This window comes from Mus caroli, chromosome 8 (genome assembly GCF_900094665.2).
Source record: "Mus caroli chromosome 8, CAROLI_EIJ_v1.1, whole genome shotgun sequence".
NCBI lineage: Eukaryota > Metazoa > Chordata > Mammalia > Rodentia > Muridae > Mus > Mus caroli.
This window is the reverse complement of record NC_034577.1, coordinates 68,468,701-68,490,589: the sequence shown is the minus strand read 5'-3', so window position 1 is coordinate 68,490,589 and position 21,889 is coordinate 68,468,701. Positions and strand designations below refer to the sequence as shown.

The 21,889-nt window shown below is 40.9% G+C and overlaps 1 protein-coding gene across 4 annotated transcripts in view; it reads right to left on the bottom strand.

Annotated features, from left to right (window-relative positions):
• The window catches only part of Nr3c2 (nuclear receptor subfamily 3 group C member 2), a 342,250-nt gene that overhangs the window by 317,534 nt on the left and 2,827 nt on the right, over nucleotides 1-21,889 (bottom strand). For 3 of the 4 annotated variants that reach the window (XM_029480834.1, XM_029480832.1, XM_029480833.1), the window contains exon 2: nucleotides 13,967-15,725. In XM_029480834.1, the coding sequence (XP_029336694.1) occupies nucleotides 13,967-15,723 (1,757 nt within the window). In that variant the 5' untranslated portion in view covers nucleotides 15,724-15,725. Of the gene's footprint in view, nucleotides 1-13,966; nucleotides 15,726-21,438; nucleotides 21,661-21,889 lie in introns of those variants that run through there. The other variant, XM_021169901.2, reaches the window with a different exon arrangement.

The window sequence follows — 21,889 nt, the reverse complement described above, 5'->3', positions numbered from 1 at the left end:
AAACTTTATATGCCCCAATATAGGGGAATGCCAGGGCCAAAAGAATGGGAATGGGTGGGTAGGGAAGTGGGGGGCGCTATGGGGGACTTTTGGGATAGGATTGGAAATGTAACTGAGGAAAATATGTAATAAAAATATTAAAAATTAAAAAAAAAGAAATGAAAAAAAAATACATGGATTAGGCAGATAACGTGGCTCAACAGGGAAGGATGGCTATCCACTGAACCAACAACCTGAGTTCAATCCCTAGGACTCACATGAAGGAAGAAGAGAACAGACTCATGAAGATCATCCCTTGCTCTCTACATGTGTGCTTGGGAACATGCACACTGCTCAAGCATACACAAAATTAAAATGTAATAAAACAGTTCACAACACAGATAACAAAACTCAAGAAAGAAAAGACAAGGAGAAAAAAGCAGAAAAAGAAAGTAACCTAATAAAAATGGGTCCAAGTATGAATAGGCTTGATAGATGGGCACATGCATGATAAAACATGACCAGGTAAGCAGTATCATTTACATGTCAGGTATTGTCAGTTTAGGCTACAATAAGACATCAATTAAGACATAATAAGAATACAGTTATTATAATGTCAGAAGTCAAAAGTCTTTCACTTTCCCAAGTGTTGGCAAGGATGTAGTGGACTAAAAGCTTTATGCACTGCTGGTTGGAATATAAAATGTTAAAACCACTTTGAAAACAATTTGATCACTTATAAAAATTAAAGTTGCACATACCTTCTAATCTAGCCAATCTGCTTTAGGATACTAAAGAAAAACAAAAACATACATCTACATAAGGATTTGCATATCAGCATTTAAACCATCTTTTATGTGTAGCAGATTAAACCAGCAAGAACTGAAATTCTCAGAGACATCTAAATAGAAAAACAGAATGTGGTTCAGCCATAAATGGAATATTAGTCAGTAATAAAAATAAGTGAATACTGATACACGGAATAGCATGCTTGGATTTCAAGCACGTTGTAAGTGAATCCAGCCAGATCCAAAAGGCTACTCGAGTCATTATCCCATTTATCTGCTAATCTAGGAGACTATAAACCAAGTGACAGAATAGTGGTACAGATATCTCAGGGTAGCCAACAACTGTATGAGTGGACTTGAGGCCCATGCAGTAGAAAGGGATACATGTGTGGTACTGTAAATTTGACCAAGAAGCCAGGGATGAAAAGGTCATAGACCCAAGATGATAGCTTATTACTGTAATTTTTCTAAATAGAAAAATATATCTCCTAACTGGATACTAAGTATTTATCCCCCTCCCCACAGGTAAATGTAGTTCACATCACTAAAGAAGCTTACTTTTGCATCAGACAAAGGCTAGAGATTCACAACTGATGGGAATACAGAGAATAAGGAGCCACGGCGTACTCACTCCTAGTTGGCACCTCTCCAACACAAGCCCTTTCTCTAAGGCTCAGAGAACACTGCAGAAGAAGGGGTAGAAAGGCAGTAAGAGACAACACCAGGATACCCACTGTGAGAGACATGACAAGGTCTCTGCATCCACGAAATCTCAACAATATGGTTGTGTGAACAAGGTCTGCACAATGACCACACCTGTCACTTGTCAATACAAGTCAGGTTTTACTGCAAGAAGCGCCAATTCCCTAATAAGGAATCCAGTCCAAACTGGTCAACTCTAAACACAGGACAACACTAAATGGACTTGGTATATAGTTTATGTGTGGTGCACGGCGCACACGCGTGTGTGTGTGTGTGTGAGAGAGAGAGAGAGAGAGAGAGAGAGAGAGAGAGAGAGAGAGAGAGAGAGAACACGTGTGTATGCATGCTTAATGGTGATAGTTATCAAAGAGATTATGAAGTTGAAGGGGTTGGAGATGGGAGAAGTTGGAATGAGAGAGGAAGGACTGGAAATGTTGCAAATACAATGTATTCATATAAGAAATTCCAGAATAAATCCAAGGTGCACATGAGGGTCACTAAGGCTTGGGAATGAGGGAGGGGGTTAGTGAAAGGGGACCACAGGAGGGGACTTGGGGGGGGGGGTTAGGCAAATGCTATGCATCTTGATTAGTTGCTGGTAAATAATTGCACGTCCAGAAAAACATACAGAATGTCATAGCCAAAGAATAATTTTTCTGTTTGATTTTTTTTAAGGAACCTTCCAAGGGCATATGTTACCAATTAGCTCAGAAAACGTAATTACAAATTACTCTTTTGTATGAAACGAGAAAAACAAAACCACATTCTCAATTATTCTATGAACATCTCTAAAATGTGCTGATAGATGCTACAATTTTTTTAAGCTAACGTATAGAATTTACAGTGTCATTTGACAATAATTTCACAACTATATAAACATCACCGCTATTTACCTAGTGATTCTGTACACATACCCACCTCAAGTCTGTCTGCTAGGGAGCTCAGTCCCTCACTCTACCTCCACCAAGTGCTCTGGACACAGTTGGGTCCTGCTGACCCCAAGGCTTACATTCTAGGCACAGCCCTAGTTAGACAGAATGTAATGAGTCTTCTCCCATGGTGTGCACCTGGAGGACACTGGGTTGCCCCTTAGAATAAAATGGCTGGGAGGGGGACACTGTGGGTGATGACATCTGAACTGAACCTTAGTGAACAGAAAGAAACAAAAATCTGGAGGCAGAGAAATTTTAGTAGAGGCCCTATAAACAGCAGATGGAGTTAGACCCTTGGAGTCACAGAGAGTTCAGGGCAGGCAAGAGACAAGAAAGAAACCGAGAAATTCAACAGTTTGGGTCTAAGAAACTAAGACCCTCAATTTTTGTACTTTATTTTCCTTTTAATGAGAAGCCAGAAGAAGATTTATCTTGGTCACACAACTGACTTACATCTTTAAAACCTCCACCAGGCTACCTGTTTCTTCTCTTTCAACCATCAGTGTTGTTTCCCATTTACCTTAGTTGGGTGGCATTGGGCTAAGCATGTATCCTCTCTCTGTTTCTGTATTTGTAAAATAGGTCCTATCTGCAAGTTAAGCATTTGGTGGCCGAGGCCTACTACAGGCTACTTCCTGCCCTCACCTTCCCTTACCATCTGCTCTCCTGTCCACTCTCCTCCCACCTTTTTAATCCCAGACAGCCCCATTGCCTTTTTCAGTCGACCTTGCAGAATCACACCCCAAGTCTGCTCTGACTGCTTCTTTGTATTATTATCTCTCCCCTCCCCCATTCGTTTGACCTTTGTCACCCAAACAGATGTCTGGAGGACATTAGCATCTCATATTTCTTCTCTACATTGCTTCTCCTTTGATCACGACCTGACTCCCAATTCCACCACTCTAAGGAGTTCCTCCTCAAAACGCCTGGCAAACTCCTGTCCCCAGCTCATTTTTCAGGACCTGTAGACCTGATTTCTAGTCTGTGGCGCCATTATCTCCTCCCATCAGGACCTGTAGACCTGATTGCTAGTCTATGGCGCCAATATCTCCTCCTGACAGAGAAGTATAAGGCAACAGAGAGACAGAGGACGGGATTCTACCACAGCTTGTAACTAACTACCATGTATGGTCATGGAAAACACATGTAATTTCTCTGGACATTGACCTTGGGATCTATAGCCATGATGGGTTGGGTTTATAATCTTAAAAAACTCTTCTCCTTGCTTCCAAGGTTAACAACAATTCTTAGCTTTGGCATTCATGTATCAATTCTGTGCTATTCTAAATAATTTCCATCTCCCTTATTATGATATGGTGCTCATATTAGGGGTTCATTTCAAGTTCCTAGCCGAATGCATCCATCATGACATTCACAGTAGATACTTCTCCAAAGAGGCCTTCACACAGTCTGTTCAACACCCATATAAGCCATCCACAATCAGAAGAAATGCTAGTATTAAAAAAACTCAAGTAATAAAGTATTTTAGTCAATGTTCTACTGCTGTGAAGAGACACCATCTAATTGGAGCTTGCTTACAGTTTCAGAGGTTTAGTCCATTATCAGCATAGCAAGAAGCATGGTGGCAGGCAGGCAGGCAGGCAGACATGGTGCTGGAGAGGTAGTTGAGAGTTAAGACTTCTGGATCCTCTGAGAGCAAGGAGAGAGAGGGAGAGGGAGAGAGAGAGAGAGAGAGAGAGAGAGAGAGAGAGAGAGAGAGAGAGAGAGAGAGCGAGCGCCACTGGGCCTGGCTTGAGCATTTGAAACCATAAAGCTCACCCAGAGGGACTCCCTTCCTCCAGTAAAGCCACACCTCCTAATAGCTCCATTCCCTGGTCACAAAGCATTCAGTCTTTGAGCATATGGGGCCATTCTTATTCAAACAACCACACCGAGGCACCATCACTTCTCTAAGCCAGTTCTTCTAGATTGACCATTTCTGTTTTTTTTTTTTTAAATGTGTATATGTACAAATGAATATCATGTGGCTGAGTGTGAGTGGTGGCCAGAAGAGAGTATTAGATATTTTCAAGGTCAAGTTACAAGTGGTTGTGAGCCTTGAAATGTGGGTTTCTGAAAACAGAACTCGGGTCTCCTGGCAGGGCAGCAAGCACTCTTAATTAACCACTGAGCTATCTCTCCAGCCCCTGAACTTTTCCGTTTCTCTTCATTGTGCACGATATTCATGACATACTCATAGCATTTTTTTTGCTGTATGTTTAGACACTATATTCTTCCTTTTTTTTTTAACAATTTGTTCCTCAAGTCAACGACAAAATAGGACTACTATTCCTAGTGGAAGGAAGTGATGGCTATCCATGGTAGTCTAGAATGGAGCTCTGATACCCAATATGGATGAGGAGTCCAAGCAGAAAGAGATGTGCATCTCTGTATGAGGTGTCATACAAGGTAATGGCATTTAAGCAAGGGAGACAGGACCCAGGTGTCAGTGTCTGTATCCATGTGTCTGTGTGTCCTTGTGTGTATGTGTTTGTGTGTGTGTGTGTGTGTGTGTGTACTTATGTTCCAGAATGTGGAGTAGAGCTACAATCAGAGAAAGAACATCTTCAGGGTGGTGTACTCCTCAGTGAGATAGTTAATTCCAAGATCAGAACAAGAAAGTGCAAGATGGACTGAAAGCAAGACAACAAAAATGCTCAAAGAATGATGGACTTATGGCAAAGGGATATAGAGACCGGCTATAATGGGCTCCTCTGTGTTTTCAGTACCAGTCTGAACTATCGAACAGGCTAGAATCTATGGCATCAATTAAGAAGCAATGATGCCATGCAAATTTTTTAAAGTGAGTAATCAGAGTTTGAGAAAGAATGAAATGTTTTGATGCCTTTGAAGGACTTTTAATTTTTTTAATAGAAGACCTAATTTTTAAAGAATAGTCATCACTTTACCAGGGAAAGCCTGGAAGATAGAACCTAAAGTTGAGAGTCCTAAGTGTACAGTAGGCAGGAGAGTCAGAACCACAGGCTCTTCACAGACACAGCCCCAAGGGTGCAGGCTTACTTCTGCATCCCCAGGATCTAACTAACCACAATAAAACTACCAAGGAAAACACTGGTGGCCACAGGGACAGGCAGGGCCTCTGTGCAAAAAAAAAAAAAAAAAAAAATACTCTACTAAAGCAAACCTAGACAAATGGGCTTAAAATGCTTTCACTTGGCTAAGAAAAATTCATCCAAGTAAAGAGAAAAACCCTATAGAATGTGAAGGAAAGTTTCCTGACTACATTTCTGAAAGGTTTAAAGGTTTCCAGACCACATAAGGCAATATAAAACTTTTAAAAGATAGCAAAAATGATATACTTATAATCTGAAAAATAAAAGAAAAAACTAACCAATAGATCCAAGAAAATATTTCGTAAAAGAGGAGATTAGATAGCCAAGAGGTATGCGAAAAATATTAAACAACACTAGAAAAATACACATTTAAATCACCATGTAAGAATAACTATTATCAAAAGCTATGGGCAAGGATGTATGAAATTGCACCCTTGAATTTTATAGCCATTACAGAAAGGACTACTGGGTTTTCTTAAAAACAAAACAAAACAATATCAACAATGAAAAAAAAACCAAACCAAGCAAAACCTAAAAAAACAGACAAACACAAACAGCTGCTGGCATAGGATCCAGCAACCCCAATCCTGGATACACACAAAGAGAACAAGCCCAGTATGTTGAAGAGTCATCTCCACTCCTGTGTTCATTTGAGCCCTGTGCATGACAGACAAGAAAAGGCAGCAGCTTAAGTGTTCATCAACTCAATAGACAGGTAGATGAATAATATAGTATGTATACACAATGTAAAGGCTTCAGCTACAAAAAGCAGCATACTGTCAGTCATTGGGACAACATAAATGGAGCTGGAGATATTTGGTTGAGTAAAGAAAGATAGGCTCTGAAAGGCCACTATCAAATGAGCTCACTCATATGTGGAATCTAAGTGCAATTGTCATGGATGTTGAGAATAGACTATTGGCTCCCAGAGGCTGGAGAGTGTAGGATGGGAAAGAGGTGGGTCATCAGGTTCTGCCTTAAAGATTCATATCTGAGAAGATGTTCCTGTGTGCTGTTGACATAGGGTGCTTGGCTATCCATTTTGACTGTGTACCGTACATACTAGAAAGAAAGGGAGAAGAAACTTAGGTGTTTTGCCTTTAAAAAGGTGATAAATATTCTGCATATAGATATGGCTTATTCTAATTTCTCAACAGACATGATTCAAATCACATACCTACAAAATCAATAAATACAATTTTTAAAGGTCATATAACTTAGAAAAGACTGGGTCACTATCCCAGACCAAGAGAGAAGAAGAGATATGACCAGTTATCATAGCACTAAGTTCTGAACTAGGTCATTTTCTTGAAAGAGTCATCATTGGGACATCTGGTAAAAACATAATGAGGTCTGCAGGTAAATGCTGGCAATTTGTAAGTAACCATTTCTCGGTTTTGATGGTAGTAGTGCGAGTTGTACAGAGACAGTTCTTATTTTCAGGTGTTCTTTTTGATAGACTTCTTGGGCAAATTTTTATAATTCTGAAATATTTTTTTTTTATACAAGATTCAATTTTGGAGCACAGAAGGTAAAATACGTACTGTGCACGTAAGTGCTGCAGCTCTGAAGAGAAAGGTATCCTGGCAGTCAGGAGCCATCTTATACACCAAAGTCATTCCATACAACAAACCTCACCCAAGAGATTTATTGGAAAAGACACAAGAGGGTGGCTGCCTTGGCTGTTACAGTTTCTTGTGAGAGAGGAGAGAACTTTCCAGGGTGGCCTGATCTTGGGGCAAGCCCAGGGATTGGTAGGATTTTGATCTAAGTGTTTGATAGGATTCTCTTGCCTTGTCTTGTTTTTTTTCCCCCCTCTGGAGGGCAGAACTTGGCTGTTTGCCTTTGGAGGGGCTGGAAACAGCCATTAAGGCCTTTAAGAGTAGTCTGGAGGCGGGACCTGGCCAGTACCTCGAGGGGCTTACAATGGTGCAAGCATTAGGGATCGAATTTGATCCAAAGAACTCATGTTAAAAATAAAAAAGCTTGGCACAGTGGCACTGACTTGTAATCTTAGGACCTAGGACGTGGAGGGAGTTGATCCCTGAGGCTTGCTGCCCTGTGAATCTACTGTAAGATGTGAAGCTTTGAGCACTAAGAGACTGTCTGTAAAAACACAGTGGATGGTGCGTGAGGAATGGCATTCTTGGTTGACCTCTGGTGTCCACATACACAGACATTCTGTTGTATAACATTGTCCTCAGAGTTAGAAACAGTCCGTCCTGCAGAAATCTCCTTTAAGCAGGATGGTTAACGACTCAAAATAGCTTCAGGAAGTTTCTGAAACTGACCATATTTACTAGGCCCTGCCCTGTCAGGGTAAGCAACAAAAGCTGAAAGTCCCCATCAGGTGAAGCAAAGTTGAGTTGTACAGAAGACCCCAAGACCAGACCAGTTGCCTGGAAGAAGAAAAGACCAGCTAAGCTACATGGAATACAGTTAGACCAATCACAGCACCCTCAGTGACCCTCTTCAAACAGACGAGCTGCCCTCAGGCTGTGCTAACGCTCCAGGTTCCCAGCTTCATGAGCCATCTCACCCATCCTGGAATGGGCTTTGGTGATGAATCTATTTTCGAGTCGTTTCTGCTTCTGAAATTCAGTTGAAAAAAATTCATGGCTCAGAAAGTTAGACTTTGGTGGTATCTGATCTGTTGTTGGTTCCCTATCTGGGGGTGAGTACACACGTGTTATATCTCTCCAGAAAATGTTTTTCCACACAGCATATGCACATACACAAAATAATTTTGTAATATTTCAAACCTGCCCTCTTTTTTCCATTATGGTGACCATCTTGCTCCAGAGAGGCAAGTCCCCACTCTTCAACAGGGCTGTGATTACTTCTTTAAAGTCTTCCATGCTCCTACACAACTAAGGTCAGCCCACATTCACTGCAGTGCACCCTACTTCGCTGTGCCTGCCCCAGCATTTAGAACACTTTTCCTTACATACCACATTGGGCAATAACTCCTTACTCTAACTCTCAAGTTCAACTCCATTCTGGTTCCAAATAACCTGTGTCTGGCTTCTGCTCCCCACCCACTCACTCCTCCTTCCCAGCAGCACAGCTAGATCTGCTCAGCTCCAGAATTCCCCACATGGGTAAGTATCCACTTCTTACAAATTTTCTAAGAATAAGTGAAAAATACTTACTCTGACGGTCTCCTTCAACTCTCCATTTCCCGGGTTAGGCCACACCATCTCCCTCAGCCCGAATACCCAGCCAACTCTGCCCCTTACAACTATCTTTCACTCTATCTCATACTGCAATTTTGTAGAGATTTCTCTCAATAATAACTAAGACATGAGGTGAAGCCACTCAGCACTGTGATCCTTCTCAATGGTTAAGTCATGGCCAAGCTTACAAATCAAGACTGTGGCTATCTGAGCCTCGTTACCCCAGGCATTGACTTTTTCGTAGTTCCATTCATTGTCTACTTAGCCCATATCCTTCCTTGAATAGAGTCTTTTCTTTCTACAACTAAATACATACCCTCTCAACTTAGAAATCTGGGCTTTGGCCATACCATGAACAGTCCTAAATCTGGCTGTTTCTAGTACTTATTTCTAGTCACTTAAGTAACAAATGTTGATTTGGAATTACATGCTAACTTCACAAAGAACAAAATAAAATTCGTAAACCTAAAGTGAAGCCTACAACTTACAAGCTTCAAACCAGAAGCCCTCAGGTTTAGAATAAAGATATGTCTCTTGAGAACACTGTCTACTGACTGCACTGTTCTTCTCAAAAATTTCCTTGGTTTCCATTAATAAGTTTTGGATCAGTTCATCCAAGTTAATATGCATATTTAAGCATTATCAAGAAGCATAATTTTTTTCTATACTTGAGTTTAGAAAGTAAAAGAAAAAGGATACAATATTTAGTAGCAGCAAGATTGAACTTTTTTTTTTTTTTTTTTTTTTTTGCCAGATGAGCAATGGGAAACAAAAAGCAACATCTGAAAGCCAGAAAGGGTATTATTTAGGATGCAAAATATAAAGGCATCAAAACACTGAGGGAAGCTTAATGTTGCCCTGGAATTATGGCAGAGATATAACATCTGTCCTTACTTTGTCATGTAAGGACAGGCGAGGCTGGGCACACCCAGAATTTCAATACAGCAAAAGACTTCAAATCTAGAAGTGATAAATCTCCAGGCCCTGGTTCCAATGGATCACAAGGTTGAAAACTACCTTAAGGTGAAATTGCTTAACTACTCTAACTGTAGCTATGGATTTTAGTTCAATATTCATATCTAAGCATGACACACTTAATAGAGCATGTTTAAGTGTGAAACGGCGGATGTGCTGGGATTTAAATCTGAGACATTTGTAATGTGAGAAGCAAGACTTAACAGAAATATATTGTCACAGTGCTTTGTACATGATAGAACACTTGTTTTGTTTTATATTGGTTTGTTTTCCCAGTAAAATGATCAACAGACTCTCCAGAAGCAACATATATAAATGAAAGTAACTGCACTTTCAGGAGAAGCAAGTCTCATTTGAAAGTCACCTCAACAACAGTTTTTTAAAAACTCGCCAAGAGAAATTGTAGATATGTTAGCCATCTTCAAAGTCAAAACAGTATGTGACATAGTGATATGTTAGCCATGTTCAAAGTCAAAACAGTATGAGACATATAGATATGTTAGCCATGTTCAAAGTCAAAACACCATGAGACAAATAAGGGACAGCATGCTGCATGTTTTCAGTCCCAAGGTCCCAGGCAAGGCTGCATACGTTTCCAGTAGTGGCCACCGCTGTTCACACACACAGCACGCCTCCACCAAATCCTCTCTGTTTCTGTAGTTCTCAGCATGTAGTTTCTTACATCTCTGCAGCTTATCTGGAAAGTTTACTCATAGGGAAAAACTTGGCACAAACTTCTTGAATTCTGAGGCTTTTATGTCATCCGACAAAGTAAATTTAAATTAAAAAAAAAAAAGCCAAGGATGATTGACAAAAGCAATGACCTGACGTGTACTGAAAATTTCTCTTCTGTTATGAAGAAAACTACAGAGTATGGTAAGTACTTAATCGCTTGTATTGGAAACCACAAGTCTATGCCCTTTGAAACAGTGGACTTTATATTCAAAAGTCTAAGTCAATGTTAGCACTGCATTATGAGACTATCAAAGTGACTATGGTTATCGCCATAAACAGCCAGTGTTGTGTCAACAGAATGACCGGCGTGAGCCAGGAATAATGCAAATAAAAAGAACAAGGAATTCATAGCAGGTGTTGAGTTTTATAAAAGGAAATATTGGATTAAAAAACAGGACCCAAAAAAGTCTCAACTTTTCAATGAAAGGTCACCCCCACCTATGCTCACTCTGACATGGCAAAGATTTTTTTCACCCAGATAAGGATATAGTTAGAGAGATGTGTGTGTAAAACAAAACTATTAGAGATCAGATTGACATTGTATCAAGAGAAACCCTTCTGAGACTCTAAAGGAAGTCTCTATCCTGTTACTGCGCAGACTCCACAGAGAATCATGTTTAACTCCTTCACTTTCAAACAAAGACACTGAGGCCTGGAGAGATGGTGACTCACCGGGGGTCACAGCTTTGTTTGCACTGAGGCTGACAGGAAACTCTAACCCACATGACACACCAGGTCCAGTGTCCACCTGAGGGCTTTACATTTCGCTTTGTCATAATTTACTTTACAACTTGGAACTCAACCCCTTCCCTGGGAATGATTAACAAAGCAATGACTTTAGTCAGTGCTCCCTCAGAATGCCCACACAGGGAAGACAACCCGCACATCATGGCTAGTCCTCTTTTCTGTCAGCCTAAAGAAAGAATCTAGTCATTTTTCTTACTTGAATAAGATACTCTTTCCAGACAGTACTCAGTAGACTGATACAAACTGCATCGCCTTTCAAGTTTCAAAACTTGTGGAGAACAGTGGGGCAGACCAGCGATGATCAGCTTCTATGTTAGCAGCACCTCCGTTCTTATGATTAACAAGTAGGAGCAGGGAAGCCTGGTGGTGCCTGCTTCCTCAGCATCTGTGAGGGAGGCTGAAATCAGTGAGCCTAAAGGCTTGGTTAGATAGCATACAGATCTCAAAACAAAAATGTACCAAAGATTCAAAAGAATAATTAAATTAAAACCCTTGTTTATGTAAATTATAACAAAATTAAATTATAAGCAGAAATGGCTATTTAACTCATGGAAAACTATTAAATACTAATATAAACATAAGTTTGTGAAAAATAACTTTATTTCTCCAAATGATAAACTTTGGTGAAGAAGTTGGCCATTTTTTTCATGGCAAGTCTATTGTCTTCTTTTTATATGAGAGCCAGATTTTCATATCAACTCCTGCATCAACATAGACTAATGATTTGTTCCATGAATGTGAAAAGACAAAGTATAACCTCACATGAATTTCTTAGAAACAGGAAGGATGCTTTCCTGGTGTGTTAGGATCCTTGCAGCATGATTCTTTGGGATCTCGGCAAAACCGTCCGGTTTTGACTGAGTGCTGTCATGGCAATGATGGATGCTGAATAGTTACAGTGCAGACTGAACCAGGCCCAAGCCACTCACACATCATTACGTGAATACCCATTGCTCCATCCTGCACTCCTGATGTATGAATTCATGAACCTCCTTGGGAAGGTCTTGGAAATCCCCTATCCTACTCTGAAATTTTTAAAATATGTTTTCCTGAGAGGAGGGATAAGAACCAGAGGCAATGTACATGGCTTTGATTTATCACAAGCATCGATTCTTTAATTTACCCAACATTCCTTGAGATGGGATATTATCATCATAAGTGAAAAAAATGGAAAAATCAGACTTTGTCTAAAAAGAGACAAAGAAAGAGACGAGTGATGAAACATGCATAAAATTATTATGTTGTGTATACCAAAATCTAGAAAACAGCCTATGTACCCATTGATACTTGAGCAAAACAAACAGGGTGACCTTCACCAGAGAAAGTTGTAAAGACTTCTCAATCTACAGGACAGCAAGCAACACTAGATATTTTCCAATGAGATGTGAAAGGCCTAATCTCAATTGACGCAAAGCCAGCAAAGGCACAAGCAGAGAGGATTCCCGTTTGCTGTATTTACAGGAGGAAGCAAACACTTGGAATGTGCATAATAACAGGCTGAGTGCTGATACCCGTGATATATATGCCTAAGGATATGGGTTCCCGGGTAATCAGGAGGGGACTGAGACTCAATGGTGGAATATGGCATTCTGTGCCATGAACAACTGTTAAGAATGTCTTCTTTATGGAACATTTACTTCTATAAAAGTAAGGAGAGAAAGGTTTGAGCCACTGATAAGGAGAAGAACCCTTAAACCAAAAGTTTTTTGCTTTGTGTTTGAAAAAGAAAACAGTAAAAGATATAAGACTGTAGATATGTCCTATAGTCTGTTAATAAAATGGATATATTTTTCACAAAATAAAGGTTTAAGGAAATGAAGGGAAATACCCATATGTCCTTAGATTCCAAAGGAATAAACTGTAGTCAGAAAAGTTATAGTTTATATATTCTACAAAAGGCCCACTTATCACATCCATGTAATAAAACCAGAATTGAAGCAAAGTCCAATGCAAGTACTCATTGCATAAATAAGAACCACCCTTTACACTCACATCTAAAACCTCTTCCTTGTTTTTCTAAACATAGCTAACACAGTCTCTACATCAAGGAAAGCCAGGACATATTTTACAGTAAACAGAGTATATGTGCTTGTAGATCTCATAAACTATAAATGAATCAATTCATAACTCTGGTGACATATTTCATTTCCAACATAAAAAAGTAAGATTGTCCACTAAGTGCTTTTAGATGGCTAAGTCTGTAAAGGTCTTCACAGCTAAGGAAATAATTTATTTGAACAGGAAACCACAACTTTCATCTAATTAGCCTTACCAACCCCCCACCCCCACCCCCAACACGGCTTTCCTTTAAAATAGTGACAGAAGGAAGCATGTAGGTAACAGCTTTGTGGTTCTGTTCTATTTTTCACAACTATTGAAGTAGTTACTAAAGAATTTAACATAAAAAGGAGACTAAGGCCATGAGGAAGTAATTCAATACAGTCTCTGTGAACTAGCAAACAGAAAAGGGGGGGGGATGAACACTAGCCTGCTAACATAAATATAGGAACTGATAGTACAAAATAAACATTTTCCAAGCACCTAAAAGAGACAACAGGGAGATGCCTATGTGTGTGTTTCTTCAAAGTCAACACAAACATCTTCTAGAAGATCTTAAGAATATTTTGTCCCTCTACTTCAAAAAATAGTGCTATATCAATAATCCAAGGAAGAGCACAAAATGACCAACCTTAAACAAAAGTTAAACAGTGATACTTTGAAATGTCTCTCAATTTCTCCATCACAAAGATAAAGACAGGCTATACCAATTTACAAAGCCATGATTTTCAGAGATGGGGCAGGGAGGGGCAGTAAGAAAGGGGATAGGAGAGAAAGGATTACAAAACAAATCAACTTACCTTGACACGTTTTCTGGAATGTACTCTAGGACTGGATACCCATCACTTCTCCTAGATGACAGGTCACCGTGTGGTTTCCATGACTCCACTAATGTATTGACAGGTGGAAAGGAACTCAAGTGTTGGAAAGATTGGTCTCTAGATGACCGTGATAAAGATATTGTACCTTGAGCACCAATCCGGTAGTGAAAGGACTGTCCACCTGAATTCACACCAATGATGGCAGATGATGGGATGCTGGTTTCAGGGTAATAGCTCCCATCATCTGGTTCTTGCTTAATCCCCCCCGGGAATGCACTGCCTTCACAGCTACCATCAAAGCCGGGCACAGGTGGTCCTAAGATTCCTGATAGGGAATAATAGTCTTTATCATCCATAAAAGAAAAGTACGAGCCATCCATGAATGGAAATGGGTTGACTGTGGGGTTCCCTTTAAAAGAGGCGCCTGAACATGAGTGCTTGCTTGACTCTTGCTTTATTGGTACAGAGAACGGAGAACTGGGGTTGATTTTGTTGTTTCCTCCTAGGCAGGAACTGCTGAAAGCCCCATCTGGTTCTGGTTTTATGTACTGGACAATGTTGAGCTGACCAGTCACACCATTGGAAATGGCCTTCTCGACCTCCTCTGTCTTAGGGAAAGGAACGTCGTGAGCACCTTTCTCGTGGGTGTCTGGACTGGGAACCATATCCTGGATGGCACCGGCTCCAGCCGAAGCGCCTGAAGTGGTATAGCTGAAGGCATTGCTGATGGGGCTGCCGATGGACCCCACTGTGCTGGCTGTCGGGCTGGAGAGTGTAGATCTATTGTTGGTGTTGGAAGGGCTGGAAACAGAGCACCTTGAATTGTTAAGATTTGCCGGGCTGGACACAGAGGAGCGTAGAGGGACGTTGTTTGGACTGGATACTGGAGATTTTACACTGCAGTGACTTGGAGGGCTGGAAATTGGGGATTTCATGCTGCTTAATGGACTTGAAAGAGGAGAGCCCACGTTGCTCGCATGTGCGGGGCTGTGTGACCTTGAGCCTCTATTTTCAACACTGGGGGAGCATGTCAGTGAGGTTCCTTGAGTGATGGGACTGTGCACTGGGAAACTGCCAAAGCTAGCTGTGGAGGAGGACATGGAGTTGATGCCCACGGGGCTGCATACTGAAGACGGCATGTTCAGCGGGCTGCAAACAGAGGGGCTCTTCTCATGACAGATGATTGGGCTCTTAACGATGGCACGCAAGGCCCCACCATTCATGGAGGCCCCAGAGTCAGGCATGAATGACCTTAAAGGCCTGCTTATAGCACTCAGTGTGGAGGACCTGTGACCATTCTCTTTGTAAAACTTCACCAGCTGCTCCATGTTTTGATAAATCTTTGCCGGGCTCAGGCTTCCTTGTTGGTTTTGCTGATCGTAAGTGTACTCGGCATCTCTCACAGAATCCATGTATAAACCCATGGACTCAGCCACCGTGGCTGAAAGTTCCTTGGATTCCAGCTCAGTTTTAATATCTGATGGCAAAATCCCAGACCGACTATTGTCTTGCTGAAGACAAGGGAGTAATTCGTGTTTTTCTTTGCTGCTTCCTTGAGTACTGTTGTTCGGAGTAGCACCGGAAACGCAGCTGACATTGACAATCTCCATGTAGCTGTTCTCATTGGTCCTCTCTGCAGGTCCAAGAGAAGAACGCTCCAAGGTCTGAGACACTTGACTCCAGCGCCTTTCCATATCTAGGCCTTCAGGGAGACTGTGGTAGCCTTTGGTTTCCATAGCTAACAAACAGATTTATATTCAATTGTTAGAGTCAGTAACAACAGTATTACGCTAAGGCAGTCTAAAATTGTACCTATTGAGCTACAATTTATATTCGACTTAAGATAAACAATATCTTTAGCTACATTAAAATATACCTTCTTGGGTACTGACATAATATATCACCCAAACAGAATATCACTTCTAACTTCTTTAGAATCCAGAAGAACCAAGTGCAATTTTGTGTCTCAATAAAACCCACTATAATAGAGCCTTGACAGTTTGTAAAGAACATTTACAAATGGTAACATTCTTGAATATTAAATAATGTTCAGTATAACCCTAGGGATTGATATGGTAGTCCAAGGAGAATATAGGTGACTAGACAAAGCCAAAAGCATGGCGGCAAAATAACAATAACAAAAACCAAATAAATAAATAAATGGATAGATAGATAGATAGTTGGATGGATGGATAGATAGGTAGGTAGGTAGGTAGGTAGATAGATAGATAGATAGATAGATAGATAGATAGATAGATAGATAGATAAAACTAACTTGGGCAGCCTTTTCTTGGGTTCCACTTCTATGCAAGAGTGTGGGTTTCTTCCTTGCTCAAAGCTTTCACCCATAATAGAGCTCTGTTATACACGAAAACAAAACAAACTAACAACCAACTTTATGATCCAAAGTCTTGGGAAACTTTGGATCATATGAAAGCTGCCTTCCACACCACCAAATACATGGCCTTATTATAAATGATAGGAAAATGCAATTAACGTTGTGTTTCCAAATATGTGCTTCCCAAAGGAATAGTCATAGGAAAAGTCACTGAACAGCTGTTTTTAAGAATGTTAGACTTTCTTAATTTTATATATTTTAATATATATACATATAATTTCTTATATTAATGATGTGAATTTAATTAGTGTAATGTCACTTCTGTAAAGTATGAGTATATATAGTCTGACTTGGAGGATGGATCAGAGCTCTTGCCAGGCAGGTCAGCAGCATTTGCCTCTTTCTTGTCAGGAAACAATTTTAACAAGCTCCCTGGCCTAGCAACACCTCTGTTTGAGTAGTCCAACATTTTACTATCAACCACGAATGGAGGAAGCTGATGAAGGGCTCCCTGATCATTTAAGCATTGACTCAGAAATGTGTCCTTAGCACTTGCTACATGAATCTGTAGTAAAACAAACCCCCTAAAACCAATAAGACAACAAGTGAAAAAAACAAAATAACAACCAAAAAAAAAAAAAAACCAAAAAACCAAAAAAACCCAACCAGGCCTAATTTCCATTTTCAAGGAGCCCATGGGAATGCTGTCAATATACATTCATTTCCATCTGCTCTAATTGATAAATTTAGCTCATGAACAGATACAATAGACTATGTACACATAATTATTGTATGCTATATAATTCAACACACTATTACAAGCCTTTCTGATATATTATTTAACCTTACAAACCAACCTATACACAAAAGCAAAAATCTGTGAAGAAACAATGTAAGCGAGAGACTGCTGCACTGACCACACAGCTATGTGCAAGAGCTGGAATTTGACCTCAGCTCTCTCTGTTTACCAGCGTTTCTCAACCTGGGTCTTAAGGACACGTGCAGGCAGATAATTTTGTTTATTGAGGAGGCTGCGCTATGTACTGGAATATGTTAAGTAGGATCTACCCTAAAAAAAAAAAAAAAAAAAACTCTGCAGATTACCAAATGTCCCTATAAACCAAAATCATCCCTGGACAACTGCTCTAAAGAAAACAGATCACTGTAGAAAAATATTTGACAAAAATTAATTCAGTCCAGAAAAATCTTATCTGTACTTCTTAGTATTAAAAATCACACCTGCGTATATTTTCAAATCTATATGTCCTGCCAAGTTTATAGTTCTTGATCTATGAAGCCTACTACAGGCCTCCTAGCCTTTCTCTGCTTTACCTCCAGCCCCTTCTCCCCAACCCTCTGCTTATATAAAAAAAAAAGGACCAGGAAGTCTTTTACTACAGAATTTAAATTAACATTGCAAAACAATATAAGTACTTAACGAAATAATTGGTACTACATATCACAAGCCTCTATAATGAAATGTAAGGCACAAATTGCCAGAGTATCACAATTGCCCCTGACTTCTCGGTATTCTACAGTAGATTTTAAATTATGAGTAGTTAGAAACTATCAGATTTACCACTGTGTCCCAGATGGACAGTAAAATGCAAATAAAATGTTTAACTACTATACTATAATCGATACTCCATTTGTGAACCTTAAAAACCTACCAATTATGTAGTATGCTTTCACTTAAAGAACATTATTCTATTAATTCTTAATCAAAAATCAATTTCTAAAAAGTAGAAAATAAATCAAATCAGAAAGATTGAGGTAGTAATCTGGTAATTTCAGCCAAGAAAGGTAAATATGGACAAAAAAAACAGTAAAAGTTGAAACACACACACACACACCCACGCACAGGCACATGTGCGTGTCTGCACACACACACATACATGAACTAGGACCAAAATCATTGTTAATAGTGGATATTCTTTACTCTTCTGAAGACTCATTTAGTCAGAGCAATATATTTGAAGATACAGTGAATATTTTTACATGCTGCTGCTTGATTGTACAGAGACTATTCTGTTCTTTCCCTTCCAAAGATTGATGTATACAGCTAAGATATATGTGTTTCTGGTTCAAATCTATTAACCTTCACAAGAACTATGTGTGCTCAGAAGAGAAGTCGTGTATACGAATCCTACTCTACATCACCAAACTCATATGCCTCTCCTGTACCATGAGCTCCCCAAAGGCCTTCAAGGGAAGTGGCCCTTTTGTTTCCTCATTAGAAGGCTTCCACAGGAACCTCCTCCAACTCTCCCAGCTGTAGCCTCCAACCTCCCCTCCATCCTAAGCAACAGGGCTGTCCACCCTGAGTCTGAAGGGGATCCTCACGTAGACCCTTCTCCAGATCTTCACCAGCCCAACTCTCTTCTGGGATAGCTGAACACTGCTTTCTATGAGGTCTCACCATGAAAAATCTGGATTTCAAAAGCCCTGGAAGATTTTAAAATGGAGAAAGTAGTGTGCTTTTAATCCAGCACCCCCTAAAATAATTTATCTCTGTACACGTTGTTGTTGAGAGGACCTACTAATTTCCCGAGGGGGCTCTTGTCACTATTGTCTAAATGAGCCATATGCCAGGTCTATAAACCTCCTTAAAGCTCACAGTAGAATCCTTCCTGGAAGCAGTGGGCACCAGCCACAGTTTCTCTACAGGGAAGCAGCTTATCAGCTAACATCAGACGGCTGATATCAACTTCTGAAGTCCTGGTTCTCCAAACCCTGGACTCCCAAAACATTCTCCTAAAGGCAACTGCATTTCACAGAATTATTGACAGGAATATGGTGAAGAATTTGCCAGACGCTTTGCTAGAATCTAAATTGGCTTTGTTCAAGGTATCTTCATCTGTCCCCTCACCTACCTCTCAAAGGAAACAGAGACGGTTGGCAACCAACCCAGAAGGGTGGGCAACAACTGGCACGTGAACGATTTCCCTGTAAACACTGTTTTTAAGATCAGATGCTTTAAAAATAGGATTACTGAAATATTTTATGGTGAGTTCTCCTCGGTTATTATTTTAGTATTTTTTTAATAAACAAATGAGTTAGGTTAGAAATTTATTTCCTGTGTTGTCCAGGAAACTGGGGCTGGCATTTTAGAATTGACATAATGACCATGGCTTTGAAGAGTACTTCAGTCAACCTGAACTTAACAATGAATACTAAAAATACAGCTTGATGAGTATGATCCTCATAAAACTTTATCCTGAGGGTAAAGGGAAAGGTTTCTGTTATCTAAGTATAAAAGAAAGCAGGGAGTTCCATGAGTGCCTAGCTTAGGGAAAAACAGGCCTCTAAGCTTCTCAGAAACACTGTAGCAGAGACGCTTGGGCCATTGGGAACCTTTATTTTCGTGCAAAAGAAACACAAAAATAACCACATAGATAAGGGAAAGCACCAACAGGCTTTATATGTATGTGTGTGTGTACACATGCATGTGCTCATGTTTACATGTATGTGTGCAAAGGACTCACTAATATCCTGAGGGGCACTTGCCACTATTGTCCTAAATGAGCCATGTGCTAGGTCTACAAATCTCTCTAAAGCTTAGAATTATATATATATATATATAAATAATTAAATACTATTATATATTATGTATAATATATTTCCTTAAATACTATTAGCACAAAGGAAACACAGTTTAAAACTTTGTTTCATAGTCTGTTAAATTGCCCTATTCCATAAGAAAGTAGTTTCTATTTTCCCCAGGAATTATTAAAGATTCTTGGGAATTTGTATCTTTTCTGAAAACTTTCACTTTTAATGCTCCTCAAAACATATCTGCATCTTCCCCCTTCTCCCCAGCTATGTTACTGTCCTGGAGTGGTACAGTAGAGACCCACCCTTGAGGGCTGCATTAGAAGGCAGATAACTTCAGTAAACTAGTTTGAGTTGCTCTGCTCTTCAGGACTGCTACCTTCCCCTCTTATAGATGAAGGATAAACCTGCCAAGGTCACCTAAGAGAGTGGGAGAACCAGTTAGAGCCAAGCACACATGAGTTCTGCTCACTGGCTTGACCCAATGAGCCGCATCAGAGCTCTCTCTCTCTCTCTCTCTCTCTCTCTCTCTCTCTCTCTCTCTCTCTCTCTCTTTCTCTCCCCCCCCACCCCCACCCTCCGCCCTGTCTCTCTCTCTTCCTTTAAGGAAAAAGCTTTCCATAAAAGAAAAAGCTTTGCTTTAGCTTCAGTCTCTCCTAAACTTCCGAAAGTATTTCATGACACACATGGTAGGTAGCATGCCATGATGTCAAACATGGAATTAAAGCTCCAAGGGAGGACTACACAGATGGAGAATGCTGTTATCATTACTATGTAAATATCACCAATAACAGTACCTACAGAGTGAAGACCCGCGATGTTAAGATGCAGCTTGGTGTCTTTAAAACTCAGCGGCCTTAATAACTCTTCTGCTAGCAAAAGTTTTCCGAACTATGATATGATAAATAAATAAAGCAGATGGTATGATGAAGCATTATGATTTAAACCTCGTCTTTTAAAAATTCAGCAGGAAAAGCCATGTATCTAAAACCCATCTGGAAAAGGATGCCACCCAAAGTAGCTTCATCCCTTGTCTGTCCCTGTCTTAAGAATCCCCTAGAGTTTCCCCAAATATAAAGGAACTGGGAAAGCAAGATTTTCCAGACCTCGTTCATACAAGATCTATGGTGATCTAGCTCCTTCAACTGCCCTTATCGGCTACACCTCCCACTCAGACTGGGGAGCTTCCTCAATTGATAGATGAAAGAAACATTATTCAAACGTCCTTTAAAATTTGCAAGAGCCAAACGATCTGAAATTCATTTTTGGGGAAAGGGGAGGGTGGTAGACCGCCCACTGCCAAAGGCGGTTAAAAGCCGCTCTTTAGAGGGCATTTATCCAAAGTGGCCAAACTTTCCCAAAATAGTCCTCAGCCAGCCGGGGGTGGGGGGTGGGGAGGGTGTGGGGGATGAAAAACCAAAACAAAACAACAAGCACACAGAACCATACTGATTGTGCCTCCGGATTACGCAGCGGCTTCTCCCTGCAAAGTGCAAGCCACCCTTGCCACGGTCGCACACCGGGCTGGACCAGAGACGCCCCACTGCGCACCCCTACACACCTGCCTTGGCCAGGGTCGTCCTCTCGCCGTCTACCTGTTGCAGTGCTTGCCACCTCCACGACACCCCTGCTGCGGAGCCCCCCCTACATCCAACCACATCCAGGCCAGCGAGTGCCGCTCTCCCTGCAGCGGGAGAGCCCGAGACAGCAGCGCTGGCGCCCAGGTGACTTGCACACACAGGCTTCCTCTGAGCAGCCTGAAGTTGGCTCTCTTCTCCCGGGCCCAATGACACCCCGGGTGCGCAGGAGCTGAGGGGAGGGGTCAGGGGCAGGGCCGGGGCGGGCCAAGAGGAGGGGGCGGGCGAAAGTCCCGAGGGGGGAGTGGAAAGCCGGCCCTTTTAAACCGGGTCACATGTCCAGAAAGTTCAGGTCGCTGTCCCGCCCGCTGGAGCCATTTCTATTGGCCAAGAGGGAAACAAGGCTCCACGCTGTGTGGGCCAGGCGCGCTTCTC